The 25,434-nt window shown below is 36.1% G+C and overlaps 1 protein-coding gene across 1 annotated transcript in view; it reads left to right on the plus strand.

Annotated features, from left to right (window-relative positions):
* Positions 1-23,936, plus strand: part of BTBD8 (BTB domain containing 8) — a 44,915-nt gene extending 20,979 nt beyond the window's left edge. Inside the window, exons 10-18 of the mRNA XM_037403739.1 lie at positions 3,418-3,600; positions 4,424-4,561; positions 5,589-5,718; positions 8,283-8,344; positions 9,333-9,969; positions 10,312-10,399; positions 10,975-11,114; positions 12,258-14,615; positions 15,954-23,936. Of these exons, the coding sequence (XP_037259636.1) occupies positions 3,418-3,600; positions 4,424-4,561; positions 5,589-5,718; positions 8,283-8,344; positions 9,333-9,969; positions 10,312-10,399; positions 10,975-11,114; positions 12,258-14,615; positions 15,954-16,423 (4,206 nt within the window). The 3' untranslated portion in view covers positions 16,424-23,936. The remainder of the gene's footprint in view (positions 1-3,417; positions 3,601-4,423; positions 4,562-5,588; positions 5,719-8,282; positions 8,345-9,332; positions 9,970-10,311; positions 10,400-10,974; positions 11,115-12,257; positions 14,616-15,953) is intronic.
* The last annotated feature ends 1,498 nt before the right edge of the window (positions 23,937-25,434 follow it).

Raw genomic sequence — 25,434 nt, forward strand, 5'->3', positions numbered from 1 at the left:
CATCATAGCACAGCATTATGTATTGGGTAGTGAAGAACAGGGAATTGCTGTATCGATTTTGATGTTAGGTGGTGGCATATGTCATTGGTGATTGCCTTTTCCTTTTTGACTATATTCTAATTCGTAAAAAATGCGCTACTTTATCAGTCTTCAGGTGATAACTGGATATCAGTGATCACAAGCCATTTGTTTACAGACAAGCTGACTTTTCAAAAATAAAGTAACAGTATAGTATACATATCTTCTGCTTCCCCAGTAACACTATGGAATTGGTTCCCTCAAAGCTCAGCATTCATTTTTTGTGGCACATACTTACATTCTTCCAATTTAGATCTACCTAAACTTAAGTACTTTCTAACTGTGTTTTTGTGTTAAACTACACTCAGAGTTGCCTTAAGGTAACTGAATTGAACTAGACCTGTTAACAGGAATTTGATCCATTAATTAGCCTGTAAATGCACTGAATTGTAACAGAGATATAAGGAATATGCACAGGAACTAAAGGTAAACCTGCATAGCTGCTGCTAAGCAGGACTGTACATGTATGGCTGTAATGTAGACTGGCATACACAAAATTTACTATAACTAGCTCAGGTAACATTCACAGGATGATTTTGGTTCTGGCACACACCAGACTAAGCATGTAACATCTTGTATATCTCACGCTGAAGTCCTTGTCCCCATGTCTCTGTTACTTGTTATCCAAGCTAAGCAGCTCAGATACAGCTACCCATACTGCCAAACATACCCCTAGTTCAAGAGAAGCACTCTGAAATGGTTCTGGCCAAGAATTGTCCCTCACTGAAAGGGCTGTGAAGGCTTCTTGGGGCTGGTTATTCTCAGCACTTCTTTGATGGAGTACTTATCCCATCCAGTGCTGAGGCCAGCAGGTCAGCTGTGCGTGGGAGTTGCTACTGCATATTCAGGTGAAAGTTTGAAAAACAAGGTTTCAGAGCTATGTGGCTATACCAAGAGAAGTTTCAGAGTATCCACAGTTATGAAACCTGAACAGTCCTTCTGCCACAATGCATAATTTCTAACAGAATAAAGATAGTAGCTATAGCTCTTAACATACTAGGTATTCTGCTATTACATTAGATCAGTATACTCAGCTGTTCCTAGAATATATACATAGCTTTGTATGTCATATGTTGTATAAATATTTGAGAAGTTTTAAGTAATGTTTTCAGGATTATAGACCAGTTCATTTTGATCTACAGATGTTCATAGTTAACACCACCCCCTATCTCCAAACTTAGCTGAGGTGAGTACTGTAGCCAAGAGTATATGTAGACACAGCTCTAGGCTATGCAGGCTCCCTTGTGCAACATTATCAGGCCAGTTTAAAGGTGAACCTAAGCCACTTCAGGCCTGCCTTCCCCTCTGTGTCTATGACATATGAAGATGCTGTGCTTAGAGTTTGTGTTGAAATACATGAGCTACCTTTAAGCTACCAGCATTTGCAGAATCATAGTGGCACTGTGGGTACTTGGTACTGGTCCAGCTATGTACCCAGCTTCTCTGGTAGATTTTTGCAGTCTGGACTAAAGTGTGTTTTGGTTCCCATTTTATGGATTTCAAATTTGTGTTGGTGTGTCTTTGCAAAATTCACCAGTATTTTATGGACTGGAGGCTGGAAAGATTTTAGAATTGCAAAATGAAAAAATAAAGCATAAGCCTCTTCTGCCCACAGAACAGTTCTGGTGAGTGATCATTTAACCCTGAACTCTTAAGACTCCTAGTCCAAAAACTTGTGGAATTCCCAGTGGGGTTTTTCACCATCTGCAAAAATGCTGAAGGCTGCCTGAGGAAGAAAGAAAAGGTCCAACAGTAATTTTGCAGGGGCTACTGTATGTTTTACGATCCTCTTTGCTGCTATTATAGCCAGTTACACCCAGTTAAACAGTATGATTCTACCGATCCTTTCATTTACCAGTCTTGGAAATATAAAACCTAGTTAATGTGGGGCAGCCCTTCAGAGGAAGAAAAGGTGTAAAGAAAAGGAAATTGCTGATTGGTAAATCTCTTGGAAGCCACAATGATGAACACAGAAACATTAAAATGGGAGTGCAGTTTAAAACACTGTTCAGGTATTCATCCCTGGTGTCTCAACTACATGCAAGAAAATTATTGGGTTTTTTAGATAAGTGGATTCTATTTTAGAATGGTTAGGAAAAAAATACAAAAGAGAAGTAAAATTCAGGTAGAGCCACTCCTACAGAGTGCAGATGTAATTAGAAGTCAATGAAGGCATTTTGTATTTCACTGGAAGTATCTAATGGAAGTCAAGGCTTATTGCCTTGTGAGCAAGGGCTGAATTCTGGACAATTCAAAAAGCTTGTAATTGAGTCCAGTGGAAGCAAGTTCAAACCGTAAACATATACTTTATCCTTAATTTACCTTATATGCATAGAGGCAAACTGGGTTTGCCCACAGATGAGTGAAATAAAAAAAATGTAGTTGAACAATGGCTGGCCAGATTTTATGTTTTATCTATAATATTCATGTTGAAAACCCTTCCTGCTTTCTTCTTTGCATGGAACAAACATTATTATAACTTGAATTTACAGTAGGGGTTTTTGTGTCAAATATTTATCTGAATTGTTGTTTTCTCCATTGTTACTGATCTTACTGCATAATTTATCAGTGACCTGCTAGGTCATGTTGAGTAGAGCTTTCAATCCATTCTAATATGGATAACAATAAATTGCAGGTTCTCTTTAAGTGATATGTTAGCCAGTAGAAGTTGCCCTCAGGTACCATGGTGACGCAATCCACAAAAGAACCAAAGGCACAGAACAGGGAAATAAATATTAGCAAATCTATTTGCTTGTTTTAAATGTAACTATAAGCAGAATACATTTCTTGAGAAATGTTAGGCAACAAAGAGTAAGTTCAGTTAAAACTCCATCTGGGAAGACAAGTACTTGATGTCTGACTCCTTTAAATAAAGCAAAAGGTTTCATAACTATGAAAATGCTTGGAAATTTATGTATCCCAAGTGCTAGGCCATCCACACTCGCCTAAAGCTTTCGCTTAGCCATTTTATTTGAGAATTTATTACATCTTTCAGTACCTAAGAGGTTTTTCTCTATTCAGTTTCTCCAGTTAACATTTGCCTTATTTTGTTCAGGACTGCAGTGTGTAATGATACACAGTTGAAAAAATGCTACAGAAAAATTTATTGCCTAACTTCAGCAGGCAAAACAGAAGCAGTAGGTTTTTTCTTTCTGCTTTAGTTTCAAAGGTAGATATAATGTTCAAAATTATGAAAATCCAATTTTACTTAAAGAAGAGAAATAAGTAAATGATTGGATCCTTACATAAGTGCTCAGTAACCAAACAGAAGGTATTTTACAAGCAACAATTCTTTAGGTGATTACTTGGCAACAGGCTAATTTCTGGCTTTATTTTAAGAACCACAAGAATGCTGCCTTCATTTTGATGGAGAGTGACCGGCTGATCAATAGTCTTCCCCAAGTGAAATGGACAGAGACAGCTGTGGCCTTGGCATCTAGGCTACAAGAAGAATGTGTAACATTTATTGTGGCAAACTTCCTACACATAGTACAAAGTGAAGGCTTCTCTATTTTATTGCAGGTAAAAGTGCTCTCCAGATATTGTATGCTTCCAGATGAATTGAATTATATCACAGTTTGGATAGTTCAGGCTAATCAAAATAGTTTCAACTTTTGCTTTAAAGTGCAATTCTAGGGAAAATAATTAAAAAAACAACATTAGGCAGTGCTAAGGTGCTTCTGGTGGTGGTATGGGGGTTTTTTTTTCAGTGTTGTTTTAAAGTGCATTAATATTCTGATACACAGGGTTGATATTGCGGTCAGGTTATGTGCCTCAGTTAAGCAAAAGTTCCAGTTAATTTACTGGGACAGCTTCTGTGTTGGAAAGAGATAAATAAATATATACATCAACTTTGAAAAAGCTTTCGGACCCCTAGAACAAACAGCATCTACTTACAAGAATGATTATGAGTATTAGCAGTATACTGAAACTTACACTGATTTTTGTTGCAAGTGGCAAGAATGTGCCAGTGCTGCACATGCTGGGAGAACATACTTAGTCATCTAGCTGGTTCATTTCTCCCATGAAAGATTTTTTTTTAATATGTATAGAGGATTAAAAAAAATAATAGGGAGATGTTAAAACGTTTTGTCTTTGAATCTGGAGTTAAATGTGGCTGCAAATTCATCACAGTGTGCTTGTTCCTATGGGTTAGCGAGAGGCCTCAGGATGATTTGCTAGAGACCTGGAGAGGGGTGGGGTTACGGAATGGATACAAAGGAAGATGCTCAGTTTTGGAATACGTCCTGCACAGCGTGTTAGCAGATCCTCTCTGCTTAATAATGCTTTTGCATATGAAGTACATTCTTTTGTTTTAAACAGCTGCCTTTTGTTGTTTTCTCAGGCACAAGCAATGAGCAGCAAACCTGACCTTCTAGAACTAATTTTTAATGCAATTGAAAAAAGTATTAATAATGAAAATAGCTGCTTTCTTCTTGTAGCTGTGGATACATTGTTGGACTCCACAAATGTGAAGGAGATGGTAGGTTTTTCAATGTGCAGTGTTTACAGGAAAAACTGTTCTGGTATTGTTTCATGTAATGGTTCAAATCAGATGATACAGTTTGAGCTCATGTGGCTCAGTTCAGCAACGGGGGTCACACAGCAAAGCATCTGCATAAATCCAAGGTCCTGTTGGAAGTGCAGAAAATGTTGGCATTTGTTTACTGGATATTAACACATTTTTCCTTTATAAAGAGAAACCCTATCTATGGCAATAGAAAAGTTATTGTATATTACTGGTAAGTCCCACAGGCACTACCGCTCTGCTGATCTTTACTATTGCTTTAAATTTGTGATGAGAAAAACTTACCAAAATGTTGCATTACCTTAAACTTACAGGAGAGGAGAGCTTGTTCTCTTTCTATGTATCTTTGCCCCTCTTTTTGTAAAAGTCACAGCTACATTTGCTTTTATTTAAGACTGTCCTCTGAAGCAAGGGCTGCCTCTGGATCTAGCTTTTTGGATCGGGGGAAGGCATCAGTCTCCATGTGTGTAACATGCTATGTATATCAGCACAATCTGAATAATTACATTTAAGCTGTTATTGACTGTAATGCTGGGTATAATTCGTAAATAGTATGACAAAGAATAAAAAATAAATGCAAAATGAATTACTGCAATCTGGTGCTATTGTAGATCTCCTTGGTAAAGCAATGAAAATTTAATCAGATATATTATTTTTCCCTAGAGTATTTGACCTTGTTGTGACACAACTGACAGTAAAGAGCTATGATGGGGTTCATTTAAAAAAAAAAGGGGGGGGGAGGGGGGAATCAATGTGATGTTTTCTAGTGCTGTAGTATGCCTTGGCTTAAAAGTATTGTAAAAATTACTGTGGTGGGCAATAATCCTTAAAAAACACCATCTCTATCTACCAGACCATTATAAAATATAAGTGATGACATCATTGATCTAGCTTAGGGAGTAAGTAGATTCTGAAAGGAATAATGACTGGTTGCTATGACAATATGCCCCTCACCAGCTGCTGATTTGTTACTTGAACACAGGGTTTTACGTGCAAGATCCAGGCTCTGCGTGATAAGCTCTGGGTCTTCCTGGTTCAGTCTTTTTATGCTGTTCGTCACACAGAAGGCTGGAAGCTGACGAGGCCAGACCATCAACAAAAAATACAAGCAGGTATGTCTGGCGTCAAATGGCATTAGAATTTTTTAGCAATCTGTTTAGTAGATAAAACATAAGTCGTATTGTGGATCCAGATAGAAACTAAAGCAAAATTTGTGATGCTGTAGGTTTTTGAAGTGGTGTTTTAGAATAGAAGCATGATAGCATGCTTAGCTAGTTTCAAACATGGAAATCTGTAAGTCATTTTCTGTGTAAAACCTCCCCTGCTTTTCTTTTTAGGCATGGATAGAATAGGGACCAAAACCATGTAGATTGATTCTGTTCTTGTTTACAGCTACTCTAAATCATTGAAAATACTGCAGTAGGATTAAAAACCTTATCTGTCTCATTTTTAAGGAGATAAGCACTGTGGATGAATTAAATTTGCACAAAGCAGATTATCCGTTCTACGAATTCGTTTTCTGTCCTTTGTTGTTTTCTCCATAATGTATGAATATTGCTTGTCTTTTGCATATTGCTTCTCTCATGCACTGTGAGTAAATGCAGATAGCTTGACTTCACAGTTGACTGGGATTGTGATATTGTGTATGCTACTGCAGAGAGCCCCTAAGGAGCTGCATAGTGATCTCTCAAAATTTTAACAGGCAGCACTTCCAACAAAAAGAGAGGTTTTGTTCTGAATGTTTCTTTGTTTTGAAATACACAAGTATTCTGAGGCTGTGGAACTGACGATGGAGTTCAGGTTATGGTTGAATATTAGGTTTGACAGTACAGTGTTATAAAAGAAAAGAATGTGTTGAAGACTTCTCTAAAATCAAATCACTTTTCAATCAAAGAAGGAATAAACATTTTGGTGTCCTTTCTGTTAAAGACATTAATAGCTAAATACAATAGTTACAAAATTGTTTACATCTACAAGCAGATGAAAATTTTATTCTAAATTACATGCTGAGAGAAAGATGCAGTGACAGTCTTTAAGCATGATTTAGGGATGTAATCAGCATCTCACTGCTACTGTATAAAATAGGTTTCTGATTTCTTTCTGGATTATAAAATCCTTCAGAAGCTGAGCAGCTGGCTTTAGAAACAAGGGTGGGGTTTTTTGTTTTGGGGTGGTTTATTTTTAGGAGGATCGTGTCCTTATTGTAAATAATGTTTAGGCTGCTTCGCACTAAGTGCTTTCAATACAAAAAAATATTTAAGACTAAGGTGTGCCTTCGTTGTCCAAACTCCATCTTGCCAGAAACTGTTTTGTTTTCTTTTAGATTAAATTATAATCAGAGCTATCATATAATTTATATATAAATAGACAGGCTGAAATGTTTGTATAGGTTATCTGTTTTTAATTGCAGGCAAAGCAATCACACAACACTGGTAGACAAATGTTAATCTTCCAGTGAAATATATCTAGGATAACTTAAATCAACTATCATCTTAAAGATTTCTGGTGGTGCTTTATCTTCTAGAGATTTAACCTATATAGAATTAGAATGCTATAATAGAGGAAAAATGCCAAAAGAAGACAGATGATATTATGGGTTTTTTCATTCACAACATGTCTTGTGTTTTCTTAGGCACAAGTTTATATGGATTTTGTCTTAATATATTGGTATGTATTAATGTGCAGAGTCATTGCTAGAAAAAGGATTAGATCCCTGGGGTGCCATTTTCAGTATACCTTTTGTGTGATTTTTACAGACCTATATAAAATTATTTTTTGTATTTTCAATAAGAATCCAGCAGAATTTTTGTTTGTGTTATACATACAAAAAAAGTGTCTGTGTAAAAATACTATGTCAGAACATAAGGCACTAAATGCTTAAAAAATTTTAATACATTTTTTGTAAAACCTTTTTTCAGCTGAAATATTAATACAAACAAAAACGAAACCTTATTGATTCTGGGCCTGTACAGTGTCTATAAATATCCTTTTTGTATTCTACAAGCGCAATTGATTTAAAGGCTTTATTGAAAAATGCTTCCCTCCCAGAGTAGACAAGCAAAAAAAAAAAAAAAGGCATTCACTGCCTGACAATTCCGCATGACAATCACAGGGATAACTCTCATGACATTACACTGCATGCTATCTAACGAGGCGCTATGATCTTACTGTGTACATTTAGATATTTTGGCTTTACCACTTCTGAAAACTAACATAATATAATTAATTTCTTATTTAAATAGTATAAGTAAATATGCTATAAATTACAGTACATCACTTAAAAGTCATTAGTACTCTAAATTTGAAGGTCTTTTTTTTTTTTTTTCTTTAAATAGTGTACACTTTCAAAGGTCTCAGTGCACTGCAAGCTTGAAGTGAGCTAAGCCTGGATAAACAGAAGTGTGTCTTACTGTGGAAATAGGGAAACAGAAGAGTTAAACAACTTGCTTATGGCCATGTGACCTCATCACAGACACCACATTTTTTGTTCTGAACATAAAACCATGCATTTCCACTTAATATTTGCCATGTCACCAAAATTAGCCTTCCTAGAATAATTACAGGACACAAATAACTGCTTTCTGATTTCAGACTATGTTAATTGAGTAGGCTGGATTGTTTTCTGTCTGCCGCCTTTCCTGCTAAATAGTAAATAAACTGCTTGTTCCTTTTACAGCTGCATTTGACAAAGGTGATGACCGAAGGCTTGGCAAAAAACCTGTATTCAGCAGTTCTCAGGTAAACTTTTAGATCCAAACATTAAAAATACTCAGAAGCACGCAAACAAAACTATTTTCATCATGTGTTTTAAATTAAATATTAATTTGCTGTTGTGAACTGTTATGTCCATTACTGGAAACTTATTAGGACTCAGCCCATGCTCTGCTACATTTTCAAACAGATAAGCTCAAATAAAAGACAGGAATTTGTTTTCAGTATCTCACATTCCCTTGTTGCTACATAATGAAACTGATGTTTCCCAGAGTAAATGGTTTGCCACTGAGCTAATGAATCTCTGCTATTATCACAAGCCACTATGGCAATGGGTCTGTTACACCCACTGCCCTGAATAAAATATTTTTTAGTGCCCTCAACACTTTGAGATTCACACTCAAAACTACATTACGACTTAGTAGAAAACCAGTATGGGTTTCATGTGATTTGACAATCTTGGACATATTGTAATGACACTTGGTATCACAATGCTTCCCTTTCATGCACTTAATTCTTATGTTTCAGTATATATCTTTACTTGAGAGAAAGAATAAATATTGCCACGTATCTGTGGATACACTGTTGGTAATTGTTAAAAAGATCATACATATTATAAATTAATTGTGGGAGTTATGTTTGTAATAATTCATAGTCTTTATTCCTCATTGGAAAATACGCACATATAACTCAGTTATCTTACTTCAGCAGACACTAATAATATAAATAAATATTAGAGTAATTTGTCCAAAGTAAAAGTGAAACTCTACTTAGATATTTCTATTTTCTCTATATAGAGCAGTATTTCACAGGAGGTTCACTAGGCATTCTGTATCTTTGAAAGCCAGCAATCTGAGCTAAAATATAATCTTTAAAAAATTATTTATATAATGAATCTTGCTGCTTTAGATTCATGTGGTACTAAAAAAGTAATTGTGTTTCAGAAATGAAAGATTATGGATAGTTTGGTGTTATATGTCTTTTTTTTTTTTTCCCTTTATGCTTTTTTTTCTAGCTAAACAAATCTCTTACTGAATCTGCCAATATAAGGAATACTTCCTGGACAGAACACAGCAAGAAAGATAGCTGGGGAGATTCTTCCACTAATCAGGATAAAATGAAATCTGATGGATTAGGAGCATCTGGACATACATCCAGCACCAATAGAAACACTGTTAATAAGGCTTCAAAGCATGAGGATGCAAAGGGGAAAGATGGCAAAAAAATAGTTTCCAAGATTACTAAGGATTCAAAACCTGGGGAAAAGGCTGCTTCACCAAAGGCTAGAGCTGTTATAAAGACAAAAATAGAAAATAATGGAAATGTGAAGGCTGAAAGCATGCTTACCAAGCAAGATATAGAAAAGACATCATCTGCAAGTGGACAAAAAAATTCAGGAAGTGGCAAAGGACTAAAGAACCATGAAGGAAAAACTGCAGGTGCCAGACCTAAAGTGCTGACAGTAACCTCAAGCACACAGATCAAAACAAAACCACTGAAAAAAACCACAGGGAAGGAATCTCCGTCCTTAGTGACTGTGGCAGCAACTTCCAGCAAGTCAGCAAACTCAAACATAGATATCCAGACTACCAGTGAACAGTCAGAGGGACCTAAAGAGGATAAACTGGTAGAGGAAGGGAAAAAACAAACTGGTAATTATTTATTTTTTTTTTTCCCTTAAAAGTCCCCTTCTGATTTGTCCCAGGCTGGTCACACACTAACAACCAGCCAGGGAAGCTTTAAAAAAATCTACTATAGATTGATAAGTCACCTTCTTCCCCTGTACATGAATATTAACTTGAGATAAGAATATTAATCTTTTTCCTCTGTTAACTGACTTTATTTTATGATCAACTGATAGCAATATAAAATGGTAAAAGTTTTGCAAGTTTAGTATCTATGCTGTTTTCAATAGCTGATCTTCACATATTAGAATTTTTTTCAGTACTTACATGTTTTCCCCTATAATTAACTTCGAATTTACTTTACAATAGTGAAAACAAAGTCATCTGTGAAGACATCAAATGGAGTCACCACCAAAAAAAAAAAGACTGAGCCTGAGGCCAATGTCACAACAAGCGGGTATGTTAGAAATCAGCATGCTGTTTTACATATACATATATATGTGTGTGTGTGCATGCACATGTGTGTGTATGTGAAAAAAGTGAACTGTTAAGCATACTGTTAAGTCAATGTGTTCTTTATAATCTGGGAATGGTTGTCTATCGCACGTTATTAGCAAAACAATTTGAGTTAGCTATTGGAAACATAGCTGTAAAATAAAATTGGTTTGCTTTTGTGTTGGGTTGTTTCATGCTAATGATTTTAAAATTGTTATAGGTCATTCAGAATTCTGCATACTGGAACAGCTAATGACTACACAAGGTGTTGTAAACTTACCGTTTCTGGGATAGCTTAGACTGAACCGGACAGGAAGACAGCTGAAGCATTGTGAAATGGGTCATTTTTTTTATGTGTGTGGGTATATATATATATAAAAAAAAATATACACATACAGGTTTTATTTTCAAAAAGTATACCTTTTAGGTTGCATTTTCTATGTTTATATATGCATGCATATTAAAAGATATATTGCTTGTGTAATTAAACATTGCTAGATCTTAAGCTTGGAAGTAATGGATATAATTTCTTTGCAGTCTGACAAAAAAATCAACTGGAAAAGGGTGTAATGAACAAAATGTACAAGCTGTTCTAAAGAAAAAAGGCAATGTGAGTAGCAATTCTGCAGCACAGCAAAAGGCTCAAAACACACCTACCAATTCTCCCAAGAACCAAGGTAAAGTTTCATACGGCAATGAAACAGTTTGCCATTATTATGCAAAGCTTTGTCTTTTTTTTAGTTTAGCACAAGCATTTGGCAAAATCTTATGAACAATTCTGTTTATTTTCCATGTTTTCCCTTTGGTGATAATCCTAAACTGTAAAATGCAAATGAATTTGTGTCATCTTCAAAATATTTAAAAGATGGTCTTCATTGCCAATTGGCATTTTCTTCTGCTTGTCTAATCTGCTTTGCAGTCTTTTATTTACTGATCCTGTGCACTTCTGCATTTGGAACCATGACTGAGTTCAACAGAAATTCTGTAGGTCAAACACTTATAATATGCATCAAAGATCTTGACTACAGACTCCTTCATGAACTGTTATTCCATGCTTCCCTGTTTTGGTGATCCCCCCCCTCTAGCAGCAGCACTCCAGATACTGGCCCACCCCACAAACAAAATACTTGATATCAACAGCTATTTGTATCAAGTGTGGGAAATGACATTGTAGACCACAGAGGGGAAACCCTGCTTTATAAATATACAAGGTGTTAAGGATGGAACTCTTTTAAATCCCATTTGGACTTAGCACTTACTGGGGGGAGAGTGTAGAATATTTAAGTTACATTATCTTAAATGCATTATTATACAGAAAACACAGGTCCTGTCAATTTGTGGTCATTAAAGATCTTGCAATATTTTCTGACTGAGCAGGGACATTAATTCTGGTACTCTAATCACATTATAACTAATGTAATTATTTTCTGCCTACTTTCATTTCCTCCACAATATAAATTGAATATAGTACTCATCACTTCCTATGCTAAGTTGCTGTGCAGTGTTTCTACTGTTCAGTGTTTCTATGCACTATGAGACAGCTGCTGCTTTCTACTGCAGTGATGACTGCTTCAGTTACAGGTTGAATTCCTTTATATATATAGTCTATGAAATGCTCTAGTTTTAAAGGTGGCATGTAAATGCAAGATGGTATTTTTGTCTACTATTTAAGATCTCAATTCTTGATTCTTTAACAAGCTTTAAATCCCTTGAAAAAGCTGAGTAGCTTGTATCTCAACATAAACCCTAACATTAATTTGGTGACTATGCTTTGACTGGCGTATACAATCTTTATAGTCTGGTTTTTTACTGTTTGTTAGGACCTCAGGGGGAATCGCCAAATTCACTGAAATCAGGAATGTCTCCAAAACATAATGAAGAAAAAAATGTGTTACAACATCTGGCTGAGACAACACTCTCAGAAAAACATCCTTCAGCCAAGAAGAAGAGTGTTAAGCAGTCGCAAACGCCTGTAGCAAAAGCCACTGCAAAAATAACACCTAAAACTCTGCCTCCGTCAAAGCACGCAGAGATTGTGAATAGTAAAGACCCCAAACCGAAAACAGCTGGGCACTCTGTAATAAAATCTCAGTCCTCTGCCCAAAAACATTCAAGGAGTGAATCTCCTGTTGTCCAGAAGAATGTGCACACCTCTGAGCACAGAAGTTCAGGACAGAAACTTGAACAAAACACAGCTGATGCTGTGGCAGGTCAGCTTCGTGGCAATAATGAATGCTATTCTGCAGAGCAGAGTGAATCTTTAAAATCAGTGATGGAAAGTAGCAGTGAAGATAAACTTCTGGCATCCTGTCAACCCAATAAACAGAAATTACCAGATCCTTCTGAAAATGTGGAATACAAAATACAGTCCGAATCATCTCCTCTAATTACAGAAGAAACTATTTCTAAACTGCATGTTTCACTGCAAAATGAAACGGAAGCAAGACAAATCTGTGGAGATCAGACTGGAATTAAACAGATTGAAGATAGAGAGAAAGATGATGATAATACAGCTGAATTTCACTGTCATGCAGAGTCTTCCAGTGATGGATACTCAGACTTTTCCAAGGATACCAATCAAAAGGCTACTACGTCAGGAGAACTGGTGGAACATTCAAAAGCAGCAAAACTTTGTACTGAACAAAGTGATAAACTAAACTCTGAAACAGGTCTTAACTACAGTGGAAATGCTTTACCAAGCTTTTCCAGTATGATAACCAATAAAGAGGATGAGACATCCTCTCCTCAGATTCATATGAAGGGATTTCTTACAGCTGATGAGCTATGTGATACATCAGCCTTGACTGAATACCAATCAGGGACAGCAGATTTAGATGATGTTTCAGAATGTTCCACAGAACAAATAACAGAAAAATGTTCACCTAGTTACACAGAGCCTACAGATCCTACAGAAATGTCAGAAAACCATGAAAATGCAGAAATTCCCTTTGTGGATCACTGGAGTACTGGTGCACTAGATCCAAAAGAGAGTCCTGAATCAGATACTGGCAGTGCGACCACATCCTCTGATGACATAAAACCAAGATCAGAAGATTATGATGCTGGAGGCTCTCAGGATGATGAAGGATCTAATGAAAGAGGCATTTCTAAATGCAGCACCATGTTATGCCACGATTTTCTTGGAAGAAGCAGCAGCGACACAAGTACACCTGAGGAATTAAAAATCTATGACAGCAGCCTAAGAATAGAAGTGAAAATGAAAAAAGAGGGTTCTGATCTCTTCCGTGTTAATTCAACGAGTGATGATGAAATACCAAGAAAAAGACCTGAAATTTGGTCCCATCAGGAAAGTGCAAGGACCAATATTAGAGAAAGCAAAAGTTCTGCTTTTGGTAATGCACAGTTTACTCAGGAAGCAGACCAAGTTTCTTCTTCTGCTGATGAAACAGAAGATGACAGATCTGAAGCAGAGAATGTTGTAGAAAACTTTCCTCCATCAGATGTTCCCACTCAACAGTTCCAAGGAATTGATAATTTGGCTTTTGAAGACGCAACAGAAAATGATACTGCAAGTCAGGAATTTTCTAAAACTAAGAATTTCAAACGATCTGTTCTACTTTCAGTAGATGAATGTGAAGAATTGGGATCTGATGATAGAGTGGAAACTCATACTTCACGTCAGCATTCAGTAGATTCTCTTACTCCTTCAGAAGTATTTGACAATGTTTCTCAAGAGCACCATGGAAAGACTGTTTATTCAAGATACTCACTGGAAATTGAAGATGGATTCCTGGATGGTAAACAGCATAAGGATAGAGACAACAGACTTGATAAAAGTGAAAGTCCTCTCCTACATCTTCACAGCACTGAAATCCCAGGGAAGGAGAATCAAGGTGCTTCAGTGACTGGACAAAATTGCCCAGAGAAAGTGTATTCAGCAGCTAGTCTGTGTCCAGGAGAAAATCAAAAAGTAAATATGAAGAATGAGGTGGCTAGTGAATTTCACCAGTGCAATAAATACCTAGACAATGATGCAAAATCTCAAGAAAGACCATGTCATTTGGATCTTCATCAGAGAGAAACTACTTCCGATGTTCAAAAGAGCAGCTCTGCAAAACCTGTAGAAGCCAGTAAGAATCAGATACTGACTCAGGAAGATCAAGTGAGAGACAGTCAACCAGCAACTACTGAATGCGCTAATACTGATTTACTTCCAGGTAATGTACAGAAGTAGAAACATTCAGTCATTCAAAAACAAATTAATAGAGAAAGCTTTGGCAATTTGTCTGGGATTGAATCCTGAACTGGAGTAATTTTGGCTGAAACTATATTAAATTTAAATATTTTTAAGTATTTCATTTGGGTAGAGAATGCTTCTGTTTGAAATATCCGTCAATACCCTGCTGTTCAATGAGAAACTTGACTACAAGAAAAGAGATTTTATGTAATGCTAAAGGAAAGATTGGATGCAGTTGTCTGTACTTCAGTTATTTTTGATCCAATCTAACATTGACAGCATCAGCTTTTGATGGAATCTTAGTATTTGTTTTGTCTGCTTGACACCATATAGTATGTGTGAATGGGATGTGCAATAACTACAGTAATAACCTTAACTAAAGCGCACTGAACTGTTTACCTGAACAGCTATATGCATTATTGTTGTAATTTATTTATATATTATACACAAGTCTGAATCCTTCTCCCACTGAATATAACTGAATATTTGCCATATACATCAGTGGGAGCAGGTCTGAACTTTGATTTAGAGCTTGTGAGATGTCTAAAATTCTAAATTTTACCAGTAAAAGCTTATTTCCTATAAGAGAGATTATACTTAGAACTAATGCTTATATACAGAAAAGTTCTAATTTGTTTTATGTAGCCAGATGAACACTTGTCTAGTTTTGTGTTTTGTCTTCTTTATACCAATAATTCAGTCTGTTTATCCCATCAAAAATATACAATAGTGTTGATTACAACTATTGTGTATTCAAGAGCAATGAAATGCTGATGATGATCTATGTTCAGCCAGACCACAGAACAAGAAGACATTAAAAGTTGTACTTTTTTTTTTTAAGTTTGCTTGCCCTTGCCTGCAACTGCCCTTGCATGTGCAGTGTAGAAATAAGCCTGTGGATAAACAATTTTGGTTTTAATTATCTTCTAAGCTGACATAGCTTAAGTCACCATTCAGTAATCATTCTCTATTAATTCCCTCCATGCACCTCCTGGTCTAAATTTAATTTTTGTAGTAAATGAGAAATTTCATGTACATTAAGTGTATATTTACATTGTCATTTTCTGTATCAGAAACTTAATTATGGAGGTTATTGTTAATTACCAGTGGTGATTGCTGCTTAATTTATAAATCATACCTTGTTTTTTATATAGGAAATAAATGCCTCGATTTTTGTCAATTTTGTATAACCCTCCATCCCCCCTTTTTTAACCTGGTTGGATTGTCCTTCCTGAATGAGTTAAATTTTGCTCTACACAGCCCTGAGGGGAGGATCATCTGCAATTTTTACATTGTACAGTATTGTGAATTATTTCAGGAGACATAGATGATTATGACACAATGGCACAAACCTGCATGTATGAGCATCGGCCTTCAAAAACCCTTTCTCCAATATATGAGATGGATGTTGGAGAAGCAATTGAGCAGAGGATGGATTCAGAAACAGCAGTTCTAGATGTGGATTTTGAAGATCAGCAGTTTGCAGAACAGGACTGGACTCTTCTCAGGCAATTGTTATCTGAGCAGGACTCAAATATAGGTTTCAAAAACTCTGTTCCTGAAGACCTTAACTTAGCACAATGTCTTATCAATCAGACACTGTTTCTGGCTCGGGATGGTTCAAATCCTCAGGGTACCTCACAAGTTGACACATTCAGTAGGTGGACTGAACTAATGTCTCCACTTGATGATTCTTCAGCAAGCATTACAGTGGCAAGCTTTTCATCTGAAGACTGTTCGTCCCCTCAAGGGGAATGGACAATTCTTGAACTGGAAACCCATCATTAAGGTGATCAGCTGTTTGCAACTGAACTCCAACCCATTCCCCAAATCTATTTTTGATGAGTTGTTTCCATACAATAATGAAATACTGCATCAGTCAAGAACAAGCAATTCTTGATACTGAGGCAATCTTTCTGATATAATGAGGTAAATATGTTAATTTATAATCTAGATTTAATCACAAGTACAATAATTTTTCAAGACTTAAATGTATGTCTTTTCTAAAAATGAACTCTGAGCACGTATTTTCTAGAATTGTTAGAAAAATTAGATGACATGAAAGAAAAATCTTGGTTTCCACCCTCCCTTTTATCTTTCTTTCTGACATTTAATATTCTCATTGAGAAAGAATTTAAAGATTAGTGCACAATTAGTAGAGCTATTCCCCTCCTTTTTCCCCCTCTCTATATATGGTGACTTCATTTTACAACAATAAAAATTCAGAATGGTTGTGTCAGAAGGTGACATGTGCCAACGCTGCTTTAGATGACGGAAACATATACTTATGTTCAAAGATAAAAGTTACAATATGAATCTACCTTGGGCCTTATTAGTATGAGCAGCTTGTTTCATCTGTTTCTTCCAGATTTGATTTTTGTATTTCTGGGTTGTTTTGTTTAGAAGTTTCCAATAAATTTGTCTTTCCTTTAAATGTAAGACTTCAGAGAGTCTGTGCTATAGGAAGAGCACGGTTTCTTTCTTGGAAATGCACATATTTAAGTAAACATTTTTAATGGCATAATCCATTAATTTAGAGTAGTTGGTAGAATGCTGCTCCTGTTCTAAAAACCAGTATGTCTGATACCTCCAACAGTATATCTCAGTCCGAAGTCATGGTCAGCAATACATCAGAAGTCTGACATTGACTAGAATTGTCTGCAGGCTTCAATTCATTACACTTGCACCCTTCTGATGCTGTCTGAGGCATAGCAAGATTCTCAGGAATTTGGTTTTGTTTGTTCTCATAGATGCTACATTTTTTTGAGGGCTAATGGGATTCCTGCATTTTCATTAATACCTCTAGTGTAGCTTTTATATTGAGACTAAATGTCAACATAACCATTCTTCCGACTAAGAGTGAAATAGGATATACTTCTCAGTATTGCTCATTCTGCTGCTTTTGGCTATTAATTTGGGTGTGGATAGGACTGTTTATTGTTTTATTTGATGGGGGATGAAGGGAGTGAGAAACTATTTGCAATTCTTACCAGGTCTCCTCCTGAAACATACAGGGTTTTTTTCCCTGAAAGGTTAGGCCCTCTAAGATATTTACCTTATAGAATAGCAGGGCTTGACTTTCACATAGCTTAAAATCTAAACAGGAAGTATTCTATCTCTTCTTACTCATTAACAGAAGTGCCTTCAGAAGTGGGTGCCATATGGCAGTAAAAGGCCACTAACATTTTTGTTTGTTTTTGTTAAAACTAAGATAAGTACACAACTTAAGCTGTCTGTAACCACTGATAATATGGTCAGTTTTGCAAGCTTTTGCACAATTCCAACGGTGCACCTTAATTTTCTTTAGAAACTTCATTTCATTCTGTTCATAGTCAGAAACTCTTGGTTCTGTGGAAATATGACGTTGCCCAAGCACACGACTAAAGAAGTTACAACTTGTCTTATCTTTGGACCTGACAAAATCAAGAGCTCTGAGGCAACATAATTTTATCTAGAAAGCCACTTTTTTGAACTTCTGATACAGAAGTAAATGTGATGTTTTATTTTCCCCAAAATAAATAGAGGAAGAATTTTATCTCATTCTTAATATCAAGGCAGGGGAAAAAAAAAGGAAAGCCTTCCTTTCTCTTCATGTCAGTGAAGAAGCAGGAGTCTGAACTCGGGGAAGATGTTCGGTCTCATAATAAAAATCTTTTCCCTACTCATTTAGCTTTTAGCAGCATAAATAGTCTGAGATATTATAATTCAGAATATTTTAAATGTAGTATGTTGTATTTACCCCAGTCTTCATATTGAGGAATTTAGAAGAACCTTTAGAAGTGCAAATAATCAAGAAAACCTATTTTTTGCCTTTAAGTTTACCAGGTATATCAATAGTGGATAATCTTTTGGATAAATGAAAACTATAGTATTAGCCATAGTAAAAAATGAAACTCTAGAGAAGCTCTTACAGAAGGCTGAGGAATGCTGTTTTCTTAGTTTCTGAGTAAAAGACTAGAAGTTGTTTACAATAAAGTTTAATCAACTTTAAAATTCTGGTGATGTCCTGGTAGTGGGCATTCACATGCTAAATAAAATAAACTGAAATGATGGAAGGGAGAAGATAAAAGGATTAGGAAAAGTGACAGAAAGTGAAAGAAGGCTTCCTTTTGTCTACTTTTACTTTACTTTTGCTTTATGTTAAAAATACGTATTTTTAACTTCTTACTGAAAAGTGGCACACAGAGTTCCACGTTTGTCCTATAGAGGTTTTTTAATTGTTTTTACTTTGCATTTACTTTTCCTGTTGTATGAAAATTAAATTAGCTTCTGAAGTCCCCAATTATGTCATTGCAATTCCTTTAATAATGTTGCGGTTGATCAGTGATTAGGATTTGGTGTATTGTTCAGTTGGTACATATGCAGCCATAGAATTCAGCTTCCCACAGCCAAATCGTCTCTGTAGAAGTAGCAAGAATAGAAAGCAGTATTGTTTTTAATTCGCGTTACCAAAGCGCCTGTGAGGCTTAATGAGACTAGCATCCCACTGGCTAGACATTGTACAAACACAGAACAAAAACAAAGACTTCCCACAGAGTGGTTATAATCCAAGTTAAGACAAAAAAAAAAAAAAAGGATGGGAAAGTAAAATGAGAGTGTCAATATTTGTCTAGCTGATTAGCAATGGTTCCAGCATACCATCCATTTAAATACTGTAAGTTTTTTCCTCTGTATGTATTATGAGAAGGGGAAATCGGAGGGTGAGATTTGGAGGCTGGATAATGAGAGAGCTAAGGATCTATTTTCCTGACGAGCCCTGTGTGCCATCTAAACTCTTTCTGTTTGACCTTCTTTATTAGTCCCTCATTCAGGAAGGTGTTCAAGTTAAATAGTATCAGTCACTTGAGTTCTCTGGAGTCCAGCTCATGCCCCCTGACAGTGTTTTTGCTACTGTTTTGCCTTTTCTGCAAAACATGAGAGAATGGATAAAGGTGTGTTTGAAAACTTCATATAGAAACAAAACTAATGTCATGGGCTCCAAGTGAATAGTGATTAAAAGGTCCTGGATGACCTCTAAAGTAAAGACAAGGTATGTACATCTCATGAAACAGTTAAAGGGCATCAGTGAAGAAACTAAAGAAAGAGATGGCATAGTCAAAATAACGTTTAAGGATTTACCTTTGCAGTAGTATTTTGAATGAGTAAGAGCAGTGAAATAGCTTTGTCAAAACCTGAGAAGATAATGTTGCAGTCAAAAGGTGATACTGACAGCCTACATGAGATAGTTATGTGAATGAATGGGTAAAGATGTTTGTATCCTACAAGAAATTTAGTGATATTTAGAGGAGAGGAGAGGACATGGAAATTAGAGTTTAAGATAATGACCCTGGTTTTGCCTATGTTGAATGACATGTTATGAAATTGAAAAATAAGGATGTTTCACATGTATGGCTGTATTAAGTTTAAAATAGGCTAGACCTCCAAAAGGTGATGTCAATAGGCATAATTACATTTTTTGCTTAGAAAGGTAGTGTCTAGACTGAAGAAGCAGCTCTGCAGCTTTTTCACATATAGATGCTAGATAAGATAGTATTTGTGGAATAAATCACTGACAGACGTATTGCAGAGGGAAAAGAGGAGAAGGAAATGGAGCCCAAACACTGGGAACCCTGCAGGAAACTAAGGAAAGTGGAGGTTCTTCCAAATGATCTGCTCAAAAAGATAATTAGGGATGCAATGGAAAACAAAGATGGTGACAGGAGTCAAATGAGGATGACAGGATATAAGGAAAAATGCACCATTGGCTTCGTTGAAGATGGACCACAAGACAGATGAGTATAAAATAACAGTTTTGAGGCTGGTTAAGAACATGTTCTTAGGGACTGTGATCAAAATAATTGGCTTCCTCAGAAAGAAAGGCAAGCACATGCCAGTTTGGTAGAGTATGACAGAATTGCAGGAAGGAAACCCAGCTTAACCATTAAGAGAGAGGCAACAGTTAGAAAAGTACATCAGTTAATTATATATTTTGTTTTGTTTTTTAAAGCCATGAAATTATACTATATTTATATAGCATAGGAAAAGAAATTAGGAGACTGAGAGCTAAAGTGAAGATCAGGAGAGATAACTATGCATGAAATGAGATCAGCAGGCAGTCTGGTCTGCTACCAAAAGTAATCAGGTAAAAGCATAAGAAAAGACAAATGTCTGCGTTTGTGGGAGGGGTAGTAGAAAGGTCACTCTGTATATTCACCACTCTTTCTCTTAGAAAACCTTGATGTAGAATCACAGAATTACAGAAAAATTACAGAAAAATCCTAGAACTACAGAAAAATGCATGCTTGAAGGGACTTCCAAAGGTCCCTAGTCCAATTGCCTGCTAAAAGCTGGGGCAACTTCAAATTTTAAAAAGTTGCTAGGGCCTTATCAAGGTCCATACCTTGTAAAATGTAGTAAAGTCAGCAGGCAAGAACACGGTGCTCACAGGAAATAGTTATTTGAGATAAAACTGTTCTCGTTATAATAAAACTACTTTGGGTATTGTTGCAAAAGATTAGTAATGAAGTAAAAGAAATATGGCTTGCAATATTTTTTAAGTTCTGGATCATATATGCATATTTAATAATCTTATGTACACATTTAATAATTTTATTCCCCATTTACTTCTTAAGGTTTTATGGTATTTCAAAATTATACTGCATTTTTGAGTTTGCAAATTTTATTATTATTTTGGAGGAACTAGTGGAAGGAGAACAATTAATGTATCTGCTCTAGGTACAGACTGTAAGAGACTGCTTTAAAACTTTGAATATATATTATTTCCATCTGGAAAATAATTAGTAGCATGTTCATTCTACTTTGCTCCAAAAAATTTAAGCCTTTGCATGAAGGAATTAAAAACTGCTATTATGTTGTTCATCTGTTGCTCAGAACTAAGACATTTAGAATTATTTTGCTTCCAGTAACATCAAAGGAGAAACTCCTGTTGACCTCATCTGAAGCAGGTTCAGGCCTTACCTATATTAAATGCATGTACTAGAAATGCAATTTTTCCAATATATCTATTTCATAATTTTCTAGTTTTACTCTACTAGTAACATTGTACAATTGTAGACGTGACAAATTGCAGCTAGAAAGACTTCAATTTAGGAGTCATAACTGTATGCATTCTGTTAATATTTCATGACTGGGGTGATTTAACATTTGTACATTGATAGATTACATTCTTGCCAGGACTACAGAGGAACTGAGGACAAAAGACAGAATGAGAAGTAGCAGCTTTGTTATAAGGGATGATTCCAGGGAAACGGGCTTTTAGATTTGAAATCCAGTATAATTAAGAAGCTTTCGTCTCTTGCAGAAAATCCATACTGGTTTTCAGCTCTACCTCTTGAACACAAGCTATATATGCTGATTTTGAAAAATAAGCCTGAATGTGTTCAATTTTGGAAAAAATACAGCTAAAACTATTCTTTGGCTAATTTAAAACCAAGCTTCCCATCGACGGCTACTGTGTATGTGTATAATGGAAGTAAACCTCTAGCAGACAGAAGTGATTTATATAAGTGGCTATCAACTGGGAAAAAATACTGGGTTGGTTTGTTGGGGTTTATTTTAACCTTTGGTAACTAATAACTTAAAAAGCTATACAGTGCATGCACACACACACACACACACCTGTTTATTTCTTGCATTTGACCTTCCTTTTGCTTTGCAATCCATACTGTATAGTCAATTAGGTCACAGTTCTGCAAACATGGGAGCGAATTCACTTAAACATTTGCAGATTGCCTTTCAGGTTAAAGTTCACTTTTCAGAAAACATAATGGAACTTGCACTGGGGGCAGGCACTGTGCATACTTGTGTTTTGATATGGTACTCAACGTAATGAGGTTCTAATCCTGGTGAACCATCTGGACGCAGTTAAACTATGAAATAATTAATAATGGAATTCCATTAAGTGGCTTCTCTGTTCTCCTCTATTTATTGTTGAAGTTCCCAGCTCAGAAGACTGTTTCGTTAAAATCAAAGTCCTAAGAAATCTAACTTTTTGCATTACATGCAACAAAAGATCTTTTGCTATTGCAGTAAAATATGAATACTGATCAGATCTTCAATAACTGAAGCCTCAATATTTGGGGGGGGGCGGGGCGGAGGGTGGGTGACTATAACTCAGTAACTAGCTATATTTACAAGGACATAGATGGCCAAAATAGCATTTGTATGTTAACAGAAGATGACTTAACTGGATTAGGGTGAGTGCGTATTCTAGTGAACCTGAACAGAGGCTTACATCTACAAATTTGGGGATTTGAGCCTGATTACCCTGGTAATCCATCAGGTTTTATATTTATGCACACAAGTAAAAGCAACTCTGACTTTTTCTTAGCTCCCTCTGAAATTATTGAGTGGTATCAGATAAACATTTATAAAGATCAGAATAGTTTTCACTGTCCGAACAGAAAGACTAGTAACCAGAGTAAAAATTTGGGCTCATGTAACTTACTTTCTAAATGTATAAGCCAGTTTTGAGACTGATCTCACCAAATTACGTAAATCTACAGCATCCTCATTTATGCATTCCTTATTTAGTCATTTGTGTGATTTTCTTACACTTGTGTTTAATGAAATAGTTTTAGTTCTTCACTTCTTTTAATACCCCTCTTTTGAGTGCAGCATGGCATCCTGCCTCTCAGTAGAATTATATCAATGTGGTTAAGAGCCATATACACAGGACAACCCATATGTACATGCCAGATTCAGTGTAGGCACTGTAAAAACTTTTTGTTATCTTCATAGACTGAGGTAATTTTCATGTACATGAACATGAGATCCCCCTGTAAGTCAAGGTGGATCTTACAAAGATCCAGAAGATCTCTGTAGATAACAAAGATAACAAAATGTCCTTTTTCTTACCTGTAACAAAATATCCTCCTCTATTGTGTGGTAGAGGAAACTTCAGTCTCCGTATTCTGGATTATCATGTTCTACTAATCAAGATTAACTCTATATATGTATAATGGGATGCATTTGGATAAAAGTTTGAGTAACTACCTGTAGTCCATGGCTTTATGGTCCTAGAATATCCTGACCACTCAGTCTTTGGAAGAGTGAGAGGAGGGTGTTAAACTCTCAGAAGTGAATGCTTGCATGTTTTTCGCCCGCTTGCTTTTCAAACCTAGAAAATTAGCTGGGGCCTCAGTTAACTATATTTCCAAATGACTCCTTGTGAACAGTTTCTATTTCCAGAATCTCTGTATGGTTGCATAGTCCCACAAGCTTTCTTCCCCATGCTACATACTAAAGATTCTTAGTTGATTTCTGTATGACAGAAAATAATAAATCCTACGTGTAACTTAAATGCTGAGTTGTTGTACTTCATTGAACTTGTGAACTGCTACCATCATTTTTTATCTGTGCTCTGTAAATTGCAAAAAAAAGTGTTCTTTCCTTTTCTGTCTGTTTAGTGGAACTTCACCTTTTTCTCCTCTAAAAGGAAAAAACTTTTTCTTGGATCATGTCATCAGAGAACAAGACAGGTGATGTGTGTGAAGATGAAAAAGCAGTTCTCATATAAAAATTTATACGGAAGGAAGATACCCTTGTAACTGCGCTACAAAATCAAAAAATGGTGCTGACTTAGAACATGCAGGATGTGGCCTGAGAGCTCAGGAAAACACTAACTTGATGAAAGATTTTGCCTTGTCATAAATTAGTTATTCATTCACGTACTTTAGCCATTATCTTTATCATATGGGCGTTCTAATCCCAAGATCTTTCTATTCCTGCCTAAATGGGGTTGTCTGCTCCGCTCCCAGGGATTATTTAATATGCTCCCAGACACAGCCCTGTCCTTTCTCTCTCTTGCAGCTTCACCTATATGTGAAATGCACCATGTAGGTACGTGGAAAAGGAATGCTTTTGAGATTTAAAGCTAAGACTAGCAAAATGTCAGAAACTGTCACAGCAGACATAACTAAGTAGTAAATTTAGTTCATAATAGCGGATAGCACAGGATCCCTCAAAGTCACATGTTGGAAGCTAAACTGCTGGGGGTAAGAATGCTCTGAAGAATACACAATCCAGAAAAAACCTATTTGCTTGAAATCCAAGCTCTATTTAATGGGCTGTCTGGCATTAGGCTCATAAAAAGAGAAAGCCAAGTCATGTAGTGCGCTTCAGACTCAAATAGCATTGCAAAACAAACTACTACCAGAATTGCCCCTTGAGCAGTTTGTAGTTCAAGGGCTTAGCATGTCCCACTGCATAAGCTTGGCTTGAGCCAGAGGAGTGTTAGGCTGGGGTGGCTCTTACACAGGAGGTGGTGGGGTGCATTCCCCTTAGAACTTTCAAACTTGGAAGGAGTCCTATGTTTATTTCAAATATGAACTATGTCAAATGTAATGACAGGCAGAAATACATTCAACTAAGTTTCCAGTATAAATTCTTGCCAACTGCAATTCAGCTGCACAGAATTTATGCAAGTTAAAATGTAACAGCTGGAGTCAAAATACTGACAGGATGCAGTTTCTGTTAAGGTTTTGGTTTTCCTCATTGTCCCACACTTACCCGTCATTTTACTTGGATGCATCTCAAGTGAGTATTTTGAGTTGTGGGGTACGGGGAGTGTCCAACTTCATGTATGACGGATGGCTATCAGGGAAAAAGGCATCTGCTGGTATCCAGGAGCCTGAATCCAGTATTTAAATTTCTGTGTAATTTTTTTTTCCAAATGTAATAATTTATCCTTTCTTTTACGTACCGTGCATTTCTAACTGTATTACACTGAAGGAGACAAAAATCTACTCACCTGTTAAAAATATTTACACTGTGAATCGTCTTTCTATTCCTTCCTATTA

Source organism: Falco rusticolus, chromosome 11, assembly GCF_015220075.1.
Source record: "Falco rusticolus isolate bFalRus1 chromosome 11, bFalRus1.pri, whole genome shotgun sequence".
In the NCBI taxonomy this organism is placed as follows: domain Eukaryota; kingdom Metazoa; phylum Chordata; class Aves; order Falconiformes; family Falconidae; genus Falco; species Falco rusticolus.